Source organism: Heloderma suspectum, chromosome 3, assembly GCF_057233095.1.
Source record: "Heloderma suspectum isolate Gila_16-S chromosome 3, 16-S_ref, whole genome shotgun sequence".
NCBI classification, from domain to species: domain Eukaryota; kingdom Metazoa; phylum Chordata; class Lepidosauria; order Squamata; family Helodermatidae; genus Heloderma; species Heloderma suspectum.
The window spans coordinates 86,236,013-86,253,621 of NC_139460.1; the positions used below are offsets into that span (position 1 = coordinate 86,236,013).

Here is a 17,609-nt window from a genome sequence, read left to right on the forward strand (position 1 = left end):
TTAGTGGAACAGCGGTAGCAACTATTTTTGTTTTGTCCATGGTTCTTTGAATCCAACCCATGCTCCTTAAGCTTAAGCCTATGTGGCATCCCTGTTGCTGTGCTTTGTGATTCAGATCTACTTAGAGTGATGAGCTTTGCTTTGCACAAGGAAGTGTTTTATCTTTGGGCAGGAACTAGTTTTGCTGTAGGGCCATTTTGACAAATAGGATGACTAATTGGCGGGTTGGGGAGAAGGGAAATCTCAAAGATGTATCAAACAGTATTACAGCCAAATGTGTTTCATATTAAGATTCTTTCTCAGCACAGGTTTACCTGAAAAGTTTTAGACAGTCCTGCAGTCATGACCATTTCAAGTAGTTCTTTCTAGAAATGTTTTCAGATAAAGTTGTCCCTGCCGGGAAGAGTCTTCTCTCAACAATACATTTGGCCTTAATAAACTATACCTTTTTTCTTTCTGTTATTTGTCCTGGATGGATACCTTTCACTCCTTAAAGTGGTGGGTGAGCAAGTCCTCTTGACACAACTGCTTTACAATGCTTGCTTTATTTCATTTCTGTACCCCCCAGTAGCTGAAGCTCTCTGGGCAGTTCACAGGGCTTCTTGCCTCTGAGTTGGCAATGGTGAGGGAGGCGAGTTGTACATCTTGGCAAGACTGATGAGATTTCCCTCAAGGCTCACCAGTTGCTGATCCCTATTTTAAATGTATTTCTAGATACTTCAAGATAGCTGTCCTTTTTATATTTTCTTCTTCCTCTTTAGAGAGCTTTCCTTGCAAACTTGAGTAAGACTGAGTGTGCTTTTTACCTATACATTTTAAACTTGCATGTTTACTCCAAAGTAAGTCTCACATTGCTCAGTGGGACTGAGTCTCAGGTAAGTATGTGTAAGACTGTAGCTTCAGTCTTGTATTGAGTTAATACGAATAACACCAGACAGGCCGCTTAACAAGATCAGCCTCGGATGGCCTTCTCTCTGTCCCATCAGCCAGGACAGCTAGACTGGTGGGGACGAGGGAGAGGGCCTTTTCTGTAGTGGCCCCCACTCTGTGGAACTCCCTCCCTAGGGAACTCTGTCATGCCCCCTCTTTAATGAGCTTCCGTCGTGCATTAAAAACGTGGCTGTTCAGGCAGGCATTTGGGGTGGGTTAGGGTATTTTAGAAAATGTTTTTATTGTAGAATTTTATTATTTTATTGTATGTTGTACATCGCCCAGAGTGGCTGGGTGACCAGCCAGATGGGCGATTAATAAATTAAATAATAAATAAATAAAATAACATATATAATAAATGGTCTTTTTATAATGACATATAATCAGCAATAACTGTGATGAAGTAATAACATACTTTTGAGGTGTTACTGTTATAAATAAGGGCTCATTTACATGCTTGGTAGTTTTGGGATAACAGCTTCTAAATTTGTTTCAGCCTGTAGCTTTCTTACTCTGGAGTGTTATGAGTCTATAGATAGGTATAAAAGGTCAAGTGGCACTGAGCTTTTGCCACTGTAGTTAGGATCCATTATTAATGCAGATGGAAGAGGCTAGCAAAGAAAATACTTTTTCCCTACTGAAGAATGGAGTTCCAGAGAGGAGTGTCCATGTCCTGGCTGCCTAAAATGCCCAAAGAAAAAAATGCTTTTCACAGTTTAGGAATCAAAAGAGCCTGCATCTGTCCAGGGAGTGGTAGGCACTCCACAATTGGTGTATGAACACATAGGCAGCAGTGATCAGCCTTGTTCATTTTTTAACAGTTGAAATATTTGAAAAAGATATCTCGTAAGTGCCAAATGTTAGATAAAAATGTGCCCTTCCAAACATTAATAATTGAGACGCAAAAATGTCTTAATAGTTCTGAATGGACCTGTTATTATTTGTTAGTGCATGAGTACTCTCAGTTGTTTGCCATATGAATTCAGATGACTTCATTCAGCTGTGCTTGCCTCTCCTGCTACTGCTGCTTCAATGTGGTAGGAGGTAGGAAATCAATGTAAATTGTATTACTGACAGTAGAAGTTATGGAGCTAATGCTGATATCACTGCACGGTTCTGCCATCTGGATCCTATGTATTGGTTCACCGCTGATTCACAGTTCGGCTGATCCATAGTTTTCAGCTGCTGAATATACATATTTAGTTCTTAGCAACACATGTAATGGTTGCATACCTAAAACAACTTAGTAGCTATTGGCTTGCTAAACAATATTGTTTCAGCAAAGAATTTCCTTCAGATTCATTCATGGGTAGTTAAACTAATTAACTACTTGAGTATGCTGTTAATTTACAAATCCAGGGTATGTTTGAGAAATGACTATAGAACCTGAAAACAAATTACTATGCTAAAATTAAATGTTGCTACTTGTTTATTTGCAATGTAAACGCAGGAAGTACACTCTGCCTGCCTGCACATATACCTATCTTAGAGACATTTTGGCTTTTCTAATGGATATTAAAAGCGTGTTGTATATGTGAAGGACTAGTACAATAGTATTTTACATTAGTGCTATCAAGTGGCTGAAGAATGCCTTTACTTTTTATATTCCTAATAGAGTGTTGAAATTTCATCTTGAACACTATCCATTACTTCTTGGTATCTTTATGTGGATAATGTTCTTTCTCCTCTCTAACAGATGGTAGTATGGAACACTAAGGTTGATCTAGAACTGTTTTCTGTGATACTAAGTAACCAAAATCTGGAACAGTACGGAAGAAAAAGGAACAATTAAAGAACCGTAACAGTGGCAAGTCTGACACATTTGTTCTTCAGCTTTAATTTTAAATATGTATTATGCCTTCTGTTGTTACGTGGCCAGGAATTTAATTCCTGTTCAGACTTTTATACTTCTACTATGTCTAATCCAGGAAATCTGGATAATGGCTGGCAGTGAATTTAGTACATAATTTATCATAACTTATTACTCATCATTTTCCTAATATTTACTCATGCCTGAAAATTGAATCATCTGCACCAGTGCAATAATTTCTTTTTGTTCCATAAGCGTGTTTACTATTTCAGGTGAATTGCTTTTGAAAATCTCAGCTTGGGCTTTGACAAATTGCCAGAGGAAGAAAGTTTCATAATTTTATGAGGCAACATCTGGGAACCCCTTTCTCTATATGTTATTCTTGTGAAATATGGTGCCAGAGTTGTCTTTCAGAATTGCAGAAAAATTGTCATAACCGGCTTGGAATTTCAGTGAGAACTTCTGATTATATTTTCATTTAGTGTTATATGGCTATTTTTGCTTTTTATGAACTCTGGCTCTTACAAGCCATTGAATTGATATGAATTCCCTTCAGTAAAGGCTTCTAATTGTATACATTGGCGCTGTTCGCAGTTCATGACAGCATTTGGTGGCAAATCATGGGTTTCAGTGGCAAATCATGTCAAATCACAATTTGCGGGGATGCATGCTTCTATTTTCTGTAAACAACGTCCGATCTGCAAGATCGAACGTTGTCAGTGTAATGTGCAAACCCAAACCGATGGGTTGTTTAGGGGCTAAACAACACAGCACTTAACCCAACAACAAGCCATGGGTTTACATGTCATGCTGACAACCTCCAATCGTGCAGAAAGCGGAAGTGGCTCTGAGGGGGTGCACATCCCCACAATTCGTGGGTGAAATAACTACCGATTTACCACCATGGCCTGTAAACCGGGTCATAGAGAACATTACTATTTTGTATGTCGTCATCAAATGAAAAGCCACTTTCAAGATAGGATAGTGTATTGAGACGAGTTATGTTGGAGATGTATTTGCTGACTTCTAAAATGCTGTGGTGGTCTTTTTTTCTTTGTTTAAAAGCAATCTGTTCTAATCTCTGCATAGTTCAAGATTTGTTTGTGAGTATTTTGGAGAACTTACTAATCAGATCGCACTTTCATTATTTGCAGTTTTAAGACTGGCTGAATCCTAGTCCAGTAATCCAGAATCTGCAAATGAAGCCCATAGCACCACTAGAAAGAAGCATGAAATAAATTGCTGTGCAGCTTAATCAGGTTTTTCTTGCTTTATTATAACAAATACCTGTTTTTGTATGCAAAAATACAATAGGAAAGGTGCAATGAAAATGGCAAAGATTTGAAGAAACAGCTAACGTGTAGAGCAAATAAGAGCTGAATAACACCAAAGAAGGAATTAAAGTTCAACACAAGCAAGAACCATTATTGGAAATAACATTTTTGTTTTGTGCAGCTTGGTTACATCTATGCCAAGGATGAACCATCCTATCATTTCCTCTGCATGTGTGGAATTTGAAAATAGGAGTAAGGTTGGTTTCTTAGGGTTTTTTTTTGTAATGCTAGTTTGAGCCCTGGCTAAGAATGGCAATGTCTATGAACATACAGACTAATTCTGAGTCAACATGTGCCTAGAATTAATAGTTAGGACTGTGATTTAGATAATTGCTTTGTCATTTTGTCAGAAAAATAGTAAGGTGATCTCTTACTGGATGACATTTCATTGGCATAAACTTTGGAGTGGAGGGAGTCAGTTGTAAGTCCTACGTTTACACAGAACGTTATCAGGCATTTATCATTATTCCCTGCTATGCTGGGAAGCATGCATGAGAGATTTGGAGAGGGAAAATACAGAAATTGTTTAGTCTCAGAAAGGCAAAGTTGTGAGGTCTTAACCTAAATCGTAGTCTAATCACTTACCCACTCTGCCTATTTTCTGGTTTGTTTATTAAGCCTATATTTTTCCCCAGTGCATATACAGATAGAATAAGAGAACAGGGGATGCTCATGTTCTAAATGCACAGGTTTTATAAAGCTATTTTATGATATAGAGGTCTTTTGTCTGAAATATGTACATAGCTATATGATGGGACTTCGTGAAGTATAGTTCTTACTGCTGTGATAGAATTTGATAAATATTGCATGTATCAGCAATATGGAGAAGTTCATAGTACGAAGTTTGAACCAATGCAAAGGTAGGAATTGAAATGTAAAATTATTGTCATCTTGTTCTCTATCATCTGGTTGTTTTGTGCGGAGTCCTTTATCCTCATATCCAATGGCACTCTGTCTTTATTCCAAATGGTTCTCTCTTGTGTTGGGAAGCTTGGGATTTTTATTACAACCACGGACCTATCCTAATTAATATCTACCCCAACACATGTGGCAGGACATACGTTGGACTTTTGTCCCCTAAACAACTACGGAAAACTATGATCCATGGGTGTAGGAGCTAGAAATAGCTCTGTCATGGACAGTTAATGATCTGATCAAGTTTGACCTACTGGCTGCTCTTAACCCTTGCAAGGATGGTAGACCAATTTAAATCATCCACCTCTGGAGGCTGATGGATCCATATTGTTTTATGAGGGGTCTTGGGGAGTTTCCTTAGCTGGCGGTTCTGCAAAGGCTCTGGTCTCTCCTTGGAATAGGGAAATGCCCAAGGCCATGAGTACAATCACTCCCAAGTGTCCTCTGCTCAGTTGTAGAGCCAGATTGGCACTTGGTATTCTGAGGAGTTGAAGTCTCTGAAACAGCTGGGTCAACAGCTAGAGCACAGGTGGCAATCCTGTGATAAGCATGATGAGAAACCGCCTGTGGTGGTGATGGCAGCAAAGAGATCTTACTTGTCTGCCACATAGCTTCTGCACAATGGCAGCCAGCTGAGCTTTTTCCAGTTGTGAAAAGCCTCTCTGTAAGATCAGGAAATTAGATTGGGCACTCGAAGACGCACTGTGATCAATTTGCATTACTTTTTGCAGACAAAATTGCTTGCATTTGTTCTGATTTGGATGCCATCATTTTGACAGTGTCTGAGAACTAGTTATGTTGTTTTGGATAGGTTTCAGCTTGTGCAGCCTGATGATGTGGACAAGGTACTTAATGGTTTGAGATCTGCTGCTTCCTCTTCAGATCCATGCCCTTCCTGGTTTTTAAGATCTGCTAGAACTGGGCTTATGATCTGGACCTCAAGAAGTGGTTAATGCTTCTCTGAGAGAGGGTGTGGTTCCCAGTTTGCATAAGGAGGAAGTGGTTAAACCCTTTTTTAAAAGCCAAATTTGGATCCCTTGATTTTGGATAATTATCATCCAGTATCTAATATACCATTCTTGAGCAAGATACTGGAAAAGGTGGTGTCTTCTCAACTGCAGGTGGTCTTGGATGATACTGATTACTTGGGTCTGTTCCAGTCTGGTTTCTCACCTAGTTTTTGGACAGAAATAGCCTTAGTCATCCTGGTGGATGAATGGGGAGAGTGCAACACTATTTGGCCTTCACCATCATCGACTGTGGTATCTTTGAGGGATGCCTAGTTGAGGTGCAGTAAGGGGGAGAACTATTACAGTGGCTCCAGTCCTTTCTGGAGGGATGTACCCAGAAGGTGATGCTGGGGGGACTCATGTACCACCTCATGGCCATTCGCCTTTGTGATGCCTCACAGCTTGCTTTTGTCCTTCCTTTTTTTAACATCAACATGAAGCCAGTGGGAGCAGTCATCCAGAGGTGTGGGCTAAAGTGTCCACAAAATGTGAATGACATACAGTGCTACATCTTGTTTCCACAAGGTAGTACCAGGGAGGCTGTAGAAACCCTGAACAGGTGTTTGGTGGAAGTTTTGGAATGGAGGAGGGAGGGCAAACAAGCTTGGGTTTAATTCCGATAAGATGGAAGTACAGTGGGTAGGGATACCTGCGAATCTAGATAAAGGTGTGAGACTATTGTTGGATGGGGTTGCACTCCCCTTGAAGGACCAGGTGCACAGCTTGGGGGTTCTCCTGGACTCAGCACTATACATGGAAATTGTTTCGCAGCGGTCCTTTTATCAGCTTCAGCTGATTTGCCAGCTGTGTCCCTATCTAGATGAAGTAGAACTTGCTACAGCAATACATGCCCTGGTTACACCCAGACTAGAGTACTATAACATGCTCTACATGAGGCTGCCTTTAAAGACAGTTCGGAAGCTTCAGATGGTGCAGGATGCAGCCACCTGGAATACTTCATTGGATACTGAACACATGCTCTTTCACCCCCCACGCTGAAACTCGCTGCCCCAGCTGCTAGCCTTGGGAGTTCACTCAGGTAGGCTGCTGGTGAGGAATCGTGACCCAGGGCATACAATTGCAGGAGAGATTCTAATAAACTCATTAGGGTAGGCACTTGTCCTTTCCTGTCCTGTAAAGCACCATGCACACTGATGATGCAACATAAATAAATAAATAAATAAATAAATTATATCAACATTCTGATTAAATAAGCAAACCACAAAAAGAATAATAGGAAAAAATTACTCTGCTTCCTATGAAATCTAATTTCCTGCCATCATCTCCCCCCCGCCCCTTAAGATTACTATAACCCACAGAGTATCAAGATTAATAATCTACCGAGTAAAGTTATCACTATTGGGCATTTCAGTGACAACCCTAAGAGAAAACCTTGTGGTGTTTGAGAGAGTTCTCCTGTCTAGCTTTTATTTGTTGGGTGTTGCTTTTATTTTGATCAGCTAAATAGAAATTGATTATGCAAATGTCAGATTGGAAATTAAAGTCGCACTGGACCTAGTCTTCTAAAACATTAGATTTAACTTCTAGAAGTGAGACTAAACTGTTCTTTCCATCTAAGAAACAGCAAGAGTGTGATTTAAGTTTCATGCTTGTATTGTAGCATAAAAGCATACCTGCGATACAGTTATCTGTGTTTAATATAGATATACACTCTAAAGAAACTGTAAATGAATGAAAGCCACTGTAGCTTTTGTGGTACTGTGGGAATAGGGTCCATTTTGTCCACTTTCCTGCCTTAAGGACAGGGCTATAGAGTGCCCCATGAGGGTGCATCTTCTGATGACTGATACCTTTTTATATTGGACTATGCAGTCTCTGTGTTTACAAGACGTTTTTTTAAAACTTTGAACAGGACTTATAAAAATGATTTCCTTTCTTGGTGCTCCTAAGAATCTTCTCTTTTTGTTCAGTGAGAGTTGGAAGTGCTTCTTTACTTAGAGTCAACGGGCTGTACTGACAAGGAAGCCTGGCCTGCCTCTATCCCATGTTTTCCTGCTATTGTGCAAGATAAGGAGCAGAGATGGGAAACGTATTTGAGCTACTCGAGAAGTTTGAGAAGTTCTTCAAACTGTTGATCCATAGATCAAACTTTTACAGCAATTTTGACTGCTATAGAACACCGTCTTAGTTTTACATCCAAGCTTCTGTTAAAAATGAGATACTCTGCATTTCTGAGTAATGTGTTTTCAAAAACTTTCTCCAGTGTTACTCTGTTGTCTTTGTAGCGGCTTTCTTACTGGCTGGCCCTAGGTGATTCATAGGTTCCTTCAAGTAATTTGTGTCTTTAATGAAATACATTTGACTTGAGAGTGATGGCTTTCTCAAACTGGTTACCTCCAAATGGAAAATGTGTGTGCCTATGTTCCTGGGTTGTGGTTGTGAAAGTTTAGGGATAAATAATGAGCTAACACCATCTTTCATATTCTGATTGCTAATCATCACACATAATCCCAGCAGAGTTTACTGAAAACCGGAACAATGAAGTCAGGTTAACAGCTCTCTTGTATTGTAGGAGGTGACCACAGAATGATTATAAAGTTATAGCAGATGTGCAGATACTGCATTGCATAATTGCTTGGTGTGAATGAGTAAATTATTCCAGCAGTTCATGTTAGCAGCACAGGTGCCTCAGGTGTATGTGTTTGTGTTATAAATCCTGGCTGTGGATAAATTCTTGAAAGCACTGATTGCACAATATTTCCTGAATATTTTTCTTTCAAATAACATGATGCCACAGACTGTCTTGCCCCAAAGTGGGGGTGGGAAGGGAAGGCGTCTGTATTGCTTAAATTACCAATAGAAAGGGAACTTCTCTAGAGTTGTAAAAAAAGGAGAGAGAAAAAAGATGAGACAACAAAAGTAGGCACTGAGGTACTGAAAGGATGAAGGTGACAGTGGAGTCTGGAGGAAGTGCTCCAGTATGGTGAAAATGAAATGCTACTTTAAAGGATACAGCTGTGTAGGAAGCTAGGCTTGTGATGGCCAAGAACCAAAAGGGCTTTGCCATGGTTCAAAGAAGTAGCAGCATCCAGTACTGCTGCAATTAGGAGAAAGGAGAAAGATGGACAGTTCATGGCATTTGGGAAATATTTTGTCTTAGTTATATTTACAGAACTTTTTTATGTAAACGCCAAAGTTAACACTAAAGTATCAATTTTTTTATATCAATCCATAATATGATTGTGGTGACGTGTCCCTCGGATAAGTTGTTTTGGTACATCCATATATACATTGTCTCAATGTATCTGTCTTTATTTCAGGTATCTGTTAGCAAGTTAAAGGAGATTGAACCATGGCTCAGTTTCCAACACCCTTTGGAGGTAAGTATTAAGAATTTTTTGTGATACTACTTTTTATGAATAAACTTTATTTTGACTGCAAAAGCAGAAACTGAGCCAAAAATCTTTCTCATCATCTTGGTATGCAGTTACAGCATTTGTAGTGTTCTTAGGGTGTTGTAGGAAGTAAGGATGGATAGAGATAAAGGCAATAAGAGCTGGTGGGCCCTGCATATGTGTCCTTTGGTCTGACAGCTGCCTCATACAGTTTGGGTGAGGCAGTTATTTTCATTTAATTTTTATTTAAAATATTTCTAGGCCACCTTTCAGTTTATGCCAAAAGGGGCTGGGTACACGCCTGCCAATGTAGCACTTCCATGTTCACTAGAATCTGCACATCTTGGCTGGTTTTGGCAGTCAGTCATCGTTTCTATTAGCCAGGTGAGGGTCAGCTTTATTGCTTCCTGTTCCACAAGATAAAGTGTCTCTTTTGTACCTGCTGCTGGTTGAGGGGATTTTACAGAGGAGGCTATAACCCCTTCAACCCATGATAATGATGCTGCATACAGCAAGCTGCCATTTTGAAACAGATACCACTGTCTTCCTGTGGTGCCAGTGGGTTTTGAAAATGTCTGTGGTGGAATATACTACAGGCTTTCACTATTTGGTCATCAGAACTACATTTATGGTTACAAAATCCCTATTAGTGTAATACCATTATTAAGCTAACCAAGAAATAATAAAATATACACACTTTCAAGCTGTCTGAGTCTCTTTATCAGGCTATCAGTGAGGACTTCCACATAGTGCTCTTATCTATAACAACTGCTGAGCACCCTTCCTTCAGCATGTCATGTCAATGTAGCTTAAAATTGTTCGTTATTACACTGAACAACTTGCTAAATTTCCCCGTGCTTTACCAATTATGGCAGGTGATTTCAGTGCAAGAACTGGAACTTTCTTGGTAGACCCTACTATCTCTTGTGACTTTCCTCTTGCTAGGAAAGGACAACTTAAGGATGGCCTTTGGCACTCAAAAGACTCTGCAGGACTTTGGCACACATTAACTCTGCAAGACTGGGGCTTCTTCAATTTGTTTATAAAAACTATTTATGCATTTTAAATGGATCTGGTGGTGATAACTGGGGTGAATATACATTCATCTCATCCAGGGGGTCCAGCGTTGTTGATTATATTTTAGTGCAGCAGTCCCCAACCTTTTTGGCACCAGGGACCGCTTTTGTAGAAGACAATTTTTCCAAGGATCAGCGGGGTATGTGGTTTTGCTGGCGGACTTCCGGCCGCTGGGACGCAAATGACATCAGCATAGTGAACGCCATTTGCGTCCCTGTTCTTTGCAGTAATAGGCTACATAAAGATTTACATAGCCTATTACTTGAAGAACAGGGATGCAAATGGCATCCATTACACGGACTCCATTTCTGTTCCAGCGGCCGGAAATCCACCAGCAGCCAGAGCTGGCTGGCAGCTCTGTGGACTCGCCGTGGAGTGGGGCCAGCTGGGGCCGGCAAGGATTCCAAGGGGGAGGGACAGATTGCCTCCCCCCCGCGGACCCAGGGTAAGGGGGTTTCTCACACCCCTATGGCCCAGTTCCTAAGGCATAAGGCATTTAAAAATGAGAGCTGTAACTTCAGAGTTGCTGGTCGTACAGACAGCAGCCATTTACCATTGGAGATTGCTCTTAAAGTATCAGGCACTGTCAGATTGGAGGTACAACATCTCCCTCCTTCAAATCTAATTCCCTCTTCATATAATAGGAAGATTAAATGGTTCAGGTCAACTGAACAGGCATTCTTGAGGTTTATTCATTTAACTCACAAATACCATTAACCAAATAACTGCAAACAACTCTCCTTCAGAGTCAATAGTAACCTTCGATGCAATTATTCAGAACTTGTACTCCTGTCTCCAAAACTTTGCTGCTCCCCACAAATGTCGGGAGGGCTCTGGTAACATATGGTTTGATGTGGAATGTGTCAACCTTAGAGGAATTCACTCTGCTTATTGCCAGTATCATATAAATAATGAGTGTGAACTATCCCACTCATATTATGAGTTACGAAGAGATTATAAAAAGCTGCTTCTTTGGAAGAAAAGGGAAGTAAATAGAGAGTCATGGCAAATGCTGATTTCAGCAGCAGTCCCTGTAACCATAACACTTTTTGGCAATTAGTTTCAGGTTTAACCAACAATTCAGGCAGCTTTGACTGCCACATTCCAGTTAATATCTGGGGGACCATTTTCACTCAGTTTTTAATGATGCACATTCATCAAACTCTGTTATTCCTCCCTGTTTATCTTCCGACATCCCTGAATGGCCACCTATTGATACAAAAGTTGTTGAAGATTTAATCCTTCAACTTAAATTAGAGAAGACCCCTGGACCAGATGGCATCCCCTCAGAGATGCTGATAAATAATATCTCCTGGTGTATCCCTTTGTTGACCTGTCTTTTCTCCTTGATTAATAAATCTGGTGTAATCCCTGCAACATGGCTGAAAACCTTCATTATTCCAATCTATAAAAAGGCCCCAGAGATGATCCTAATAATTACCGACCAATTAGTTTGTTACCTATAGTTGGGAAGGTGTATGCTAGCTTTTTGGGCCCTAAAAGTGTGGATTAATGATAATGATACCTTGGGGAAAGAATGGATAGGTTTCAAGCCGTGTCATTCCACTTTAGACCATTGTCTGGTTCTGGCTCATCTTGTTCATAAGTACACTAAGCCTAAAGGAGGCAAACTTTTTACAGCATTTATTGATATAAAATCTGCCTTCGATGCCATCTCTCACAAATGTCTGTGGTGCAAACTGGAACAATATTCTATTGATAAAAGGCTAATGGTTTTGATACATACATTGTACTATAATACGTCTGCACAGGTACAATGTAGTAATGCTGGCCGTCTCTCAGAGGACATTACCTCTACCCGTGGAGTCAAGCAAGGGTGTGTTCTTACTCCTATTTTATTTAGTTTATATTTGGCTGACTTTCCCTCTGTGTTAGGCTCATTACCTTTCCGTTCACCTAAGCTTGGATCCACAAAGATCTTTGTCCTTCTGTATGCTGATGATGCAGTTCTGATTTCTCAGACACACTTGGGCCTTCCTGCATTGTTGATTGGGTTTGTTATTCACTGTCAGAAGAACCTTCTAAGAATTAATTATCTAAAATCTAAAGTTTTGGTCTTTTCAGAAAAGGTTAGATACTTGTGGACTCTAAATAATAACAGATTTGCACAATTAGATTCGTATAAATATCTAGGTATCTGGTTTGATGAAACTGTAAATTGGAGGGTGCAGGGGAAATCTGTTAAGACCAAAGCTGAACAACATGTGAATGCTATAGCCTGTTTTTTCTATACTAAAGGTGGAAAATACATTCTATCAGCCATCTGTGTTTATAAAGCTAAAATTATCTCTCAGACACTCTTTGGGGCACCAATTTGGTTTCCAGCTGCTAAATGCTCTAGGAGGTGTACATTCTTATTTTCTTAGATCTATATTTGGTGTGCCCAGGTGTGTTGTGAGTGCTGTTCTTAATTTGGAGGCTGGCCTTAATTCTTTGAAGCGTCTGGCATGGACATACTCCATTCTTTTTTGGCTCTGTTGCTGCTTTGTGCTCCCTTCCACCTCCTTTGTATCTTTGGCAGATGATTCCAGCACATCACTTTGGAGAAAGGAAGAGATGCAGAAAGTTAATTCATTAGGGCTCTCCCCTTCCTATTTACTATCTTTGGAATGGGATAGCGCAAAATTTGTAGTTAAACAGAGGTTGTGAGATACTGATCTGCATGAACTCTATTGTGCATCGCAGGGCCCGTGTTCCCCCGGATTTTGGGGGTTGCCGGGCTCATTCTCCAAAGACAGATTGGCTTATTTAAACTGGCTATCAGTGCTTTCCTATATTTAGGAATTCTCTTTGGCCAAGCTTAATGTTTTATCCTCTAAACTCTTAAATGGAAGGTATTCCAAAATACGGGTAAATGAGAGATGTTGCCATTGTAACAGTGTTGAAGTGGAATCTGTAATACATGTTCTGTTCAATTGCTGTTACTACCAGGGGGTCAGAGATGCCCTGATGATACTACTCAATGTTTTCCAGGTTGTTCTTAGAATCTCTTATGTGTATCTTGCTCAAAGGATCCAACAGATTAATTACCGAGGGAGTTGCTAAATTTTTGAATGTTATTTTAACTAGATCCTCTATGGCACTGTGACTTAATTTTATGATACAGAACAACGTATTTTATTATGTATTTTTGTATCTTTTGCTGGTGGTCAGTTGACTGTAAATAAAGGATTCATTCTTTCCCTTTCTTCAGCATCTCATGAGGCCCTGGAAGTTGCTTAGTGAGTTTGTGGGTGAGAACTTTTTAACAAGTCCAGCAGTATTTAGATCCTACAAAGCACGTTAAGAAAATTGATTTTCCATTTATAATTGTTATTTTTCTTAACCATACCTCAATTTCTTTCTTGTGAATTAGGCAACCTGGACATCTGGGCTATAACTATGGAAGAGAGAGCTAAACATGATCAGCAGTTCCACAGTTTGAAACCAATATCTGGATTTATCACTGGTAATGCCATAGTCATCATATATAATTTCCATTGTGATGATCCACACCATTATGTAATTTTCTGCTTCCCTTGCGTGAGCAGCTGTTACCCAAGGTCAGCCATCCGAGAGACAAGCTAGCAGTGCTGCTAGCCTAGTCAATTTCTCCAACAGAGAGAAGTAGTTTAGAAATATTGACAAAGCAAAGCATACACTTTAAAAGTATTAAGGTCCAAAAATATTAATGTCCAATCAGTAGCCATCTGCATCAATGTGCAAACTTGCCTTTGTCCTTACGTTTTCTCTTAGCAGAGTAGCGCACGTGCAGTGCTGAAGCCTTGTCTGTGGGAAGCAGACAGAAATCAAGCCCTGGGAGCTCCATTTGTATATTGGTGCACCTGCATACTGGTGCCAGCTCAAGCACCATAACCTCTCATTTACATGCTGAAACATCTGATTGCCATCTTAAGGGCAAACAAAAAAACCCTAGTAAAAATAAATATGCCCTCAAGGTAACAGTTCAGCATTTTATGCACACTGAATAAAGAGTGACCGCTGCTATAAGCCCAGAATGTCAGTAACAAATACCATTTTCTACCCACTGATGTGTACGTCCCAAATGAATAATTAAAGACATAGAAACCTGGCTGCAGCATGGAATAGAAGAACCAGAAATCTTATTTATTTCAGTTTAAATAGTTTCATACCGTCTTTTGAGGTGAAGTCACCATAAGGCAGTTTACAAGATAAAAATTTTAAATAAAATACTAGCTCTCTGGGCCTATTCATTGATTACATTCCAGGAGAAATCTCAAGCTGGTACAAATCTAAGGTTATAGCACACTCCTCTTACAGTGTGGAATGAAAATATGTGAACTGATTTTTACTTTGAATATGGTATCTTGTTAAACACTTAATGGCCTGGTTCACATGATTACTGAGGCTTAAACAAGCCCCATTGGCTTGTTTAAGCTGTGCTATGCTCCAGGTGCCATTTGCCTAATTACCTGCCCAGGCGGTGCTTGTCATGTCATCCAAACCTAGACAGCATGCCTTATTTGAGGAGAAAACAACCTTCCAATAACCCAACAACAGGCCATGGGTTATTGATTACCTCCCAAACAAGCCATGCCACCCATGTTTGGATGACACAACAATCAGTGGGTGATTAGGCAAATAGCGCCCAGCATGCGCCATGGCTTAAAAATAAGTGCAGTGCTCAGTGGTCAGTGACTGGGTTCACACAACACAAGGGTTGAGTATGGGCTGAGTGTGGGTTGTCATTGAACTGTGGGTTATTGTTGAAATGTGGGTTATCATGCTGTCTTAACCCAGCTGCACTAACAAAGCTTGGTTTGTTAACCATGAACAACCTGTGAAGAGAACCCATGGTTTGTTGTTGGGTTGTGATCTGTGGGTTGTTTCTGGTTAACAAGCTATGGTTTGTTAGCATGGCTGGGTTCAGACAACACGATAATCCACATTTCAACAACAACCCACTGCTCACTGACAACCCATGCTCAACCCACACTCATGGCTTGAGAATGGGTTATCATGTGAACTGTGGGCTGTCTTTGGTTAACAAACCATGGGTTGTTAGCACAGCTGGGTTCAGACAACATGGTAACCCATGTTTCAAGAGTAACCCACAGTTCATCAACAACCAACACTCAACACATACTCAACCCTTGAGTGTGTGAACCCAATCAATCTGTCTCTAGAAGGAAGGGGGGGGTTGATTGGGCTGTCATGGTGATTGTAGAAAGGGGATTTCTTAAGGGGAGTTCTGATAAGATGGTATTTCTTCCCAGACGGTAATAAGTGACCGGAACAGACTTTGTGCTGCTGTACTATGCTGCACAGTTTTGAATGAAAATAGTCTTGAATCTGCATATAGAAGCCTGTCCTTAAAATTTTATGGGAAATCATAATTGATGTGTTGAGTAAGACTGCTTCCAGTGGAGAAAGTGTTTGCTTCCTTGCTTGCTTCCACAAGCCACACAAATTCAATAAAGGAAGAGCTGTTAAAATGGACTAGACAGCAGGAACCATATGTTTCCCTTTCTTTTATCTAAGCTGATATTAATACAGTGTGAATTTCCTATTGACTAAAGTGCAGACGTTTGAGTTTGTATAGTGTGCAAGTCCCTGACCTTGCAGGGAGGGGGTGGCAGGGGGCTGCAGGGGGGAGGAGGGGAAGAGAAAGATTGGTTGCAGAAACTAAGCAGCTCCCAGTTCAAATCTCACCTATTTATATCTTTATCGTGCTTTTTGGATCCATGAATGCACTAGGCAGAGACAGGGGCTTGTCCAAGGATCCAATCACCCTGCCCCCATTTTCCATATAGGGATAACAATTGGGATCCTTCAACAAAATTTTGCTGTTTGGAGTGCTTCTGTTCAGGATTCTAGCAACTACAGTTTTCCTCTCTATTTTGGTTTTTTTCTGGAGGGTGCCCAAACCCAGTTACATTAAAATTTTGGATTTCTCCATTTGATGTATATGGGCAACTCTCACATCTGAGAGAAGTTTTAAACCAAAAAATAACCTATCTTACGTTTGGTCTACCCCTTTTTAATCTTTCTGTGTCTTTTCCTCCCTCTTCCTTGCCCAGCCACTCCATGCTATTACTCCCCCCACCCAGTTTTCAGTTTTTATTTTCCAGCCACACCATTCCATTACCCCTCCCACCCAGTTGTCAGGTTTTCTCTCTGTCTGACAACATTCTGACTGGGTTCACACAACACAACAACCCATCACAGGTGACAAGCCATGGTGGGTTGTTGTGTTGTGCAAACCCAGACCAAATCCCGCACGGTGGCTTGTGTGTGGGCAACAAGCCATCCTAACAACCCATGGCTTGAGGTTGTTGAACCCACGATGGGTTGGTGTGTCATCCAAACCCAGCACTGCGAACCTATCATGGCTTGTTGGCATTGGTGAGCGAGCCACTCGGTAGGAACAGCAGAAATCCCTGCAGGTCTTGCGGAGTGATCTTGCCCATGAACAAGTGACAGCCCCTCCAACAGTGCCCAAGTGGCACTTTGGAGGGGCTGTCACTCATTTGCTAACCCCCTTTAAAAAAAAATTCCCTCCCCACATTTGCACAAATTGGGACCAAAAAATACATTTAAAGTTTTCTGCCCTGGTAATGTGCACAGATGTCCCCGTATTTTTAAAAATTATTGTTTTTCCAGTTTTTTCAGAGTTGCACGTTTGTGGAACTCTTGACTGTCAAAACTATATAGTCTTGCCTTGTCTGGTACTTGTATATTTCAGCTGTCAAATATACAAGGTAACTGACAAGAGGACACTGTATATAGGTTGATTTTACAGCCTTTGACAGTTGATAGTTGGGGGAAGAAGGGGTGCAGATCACCCCCATAGCAAGGTGATCCCCAGGGTTTTAAATATTGCCCTGACCCTTTTTCATAGGGATTGTTTTTCACAGATTTACATGCCACCCCCTTTTTGGTCCTCTTCACACTAACTCTGGTAACCTCTGACAGCTCCTTTGACAGCTGTCAAATGTAGCTGCAGTTACTGTGAAAGGGTGTGAAAAAGGTGGTGGCTTATAGATCTTCGTGAAAATAACATGCTGGGGGCTCGGGTAAGTGAGGATTCGAAACAGGTGATCCCTAAGGGACAGGGTAATACTTAAAACCCTGGGGATCACCCTGCTCAGGGGGTGATCTGCGCCCCTTTTCCCCACTGTCAACTGTCAAAGGC

At 40.7% G+C, this 17,609-nt stretch overlaps 1 protein-coding gene across 6 annotated transcripts in view; it reads left to right on the forward strand.

Annotated features, from left to right (window-relative positions):
- Positions 1 to 17,609, forward strand: part of ITSN1 (intersectin 1) — a 136,571-nt gene that overhangs the window by 8,466 nt on the left and 110,496 nt on the right. For 4 of the 6 annotated variants that reach the window (XM_084843664.1, XM_084843666.1, XM_084843668.1 and 1 more), the window contains exons 2-3: positions 9,281 to 9,340; positions 13,809 to 13,901. In XM_084843664.1, coding sequence (XP_084699790.1) covers positions 9,313 to 9,340; positions 13,809 to 13,901 — 121 coding nt within the window. In that variant the 5' untranslated portion in view covers positions 9,281 to 9,312. Of the gene's footprint in view, positions 1 to 3,894; positions 4,000 to 9,280; positions 9,341 to 13,808; positions 13,902 to 17,609 lie in introns of all 6 variants that reach the window. The other 2 variants (XM_084843665.1, XM_084843667.1) reach the window with 1 other exon arrangement.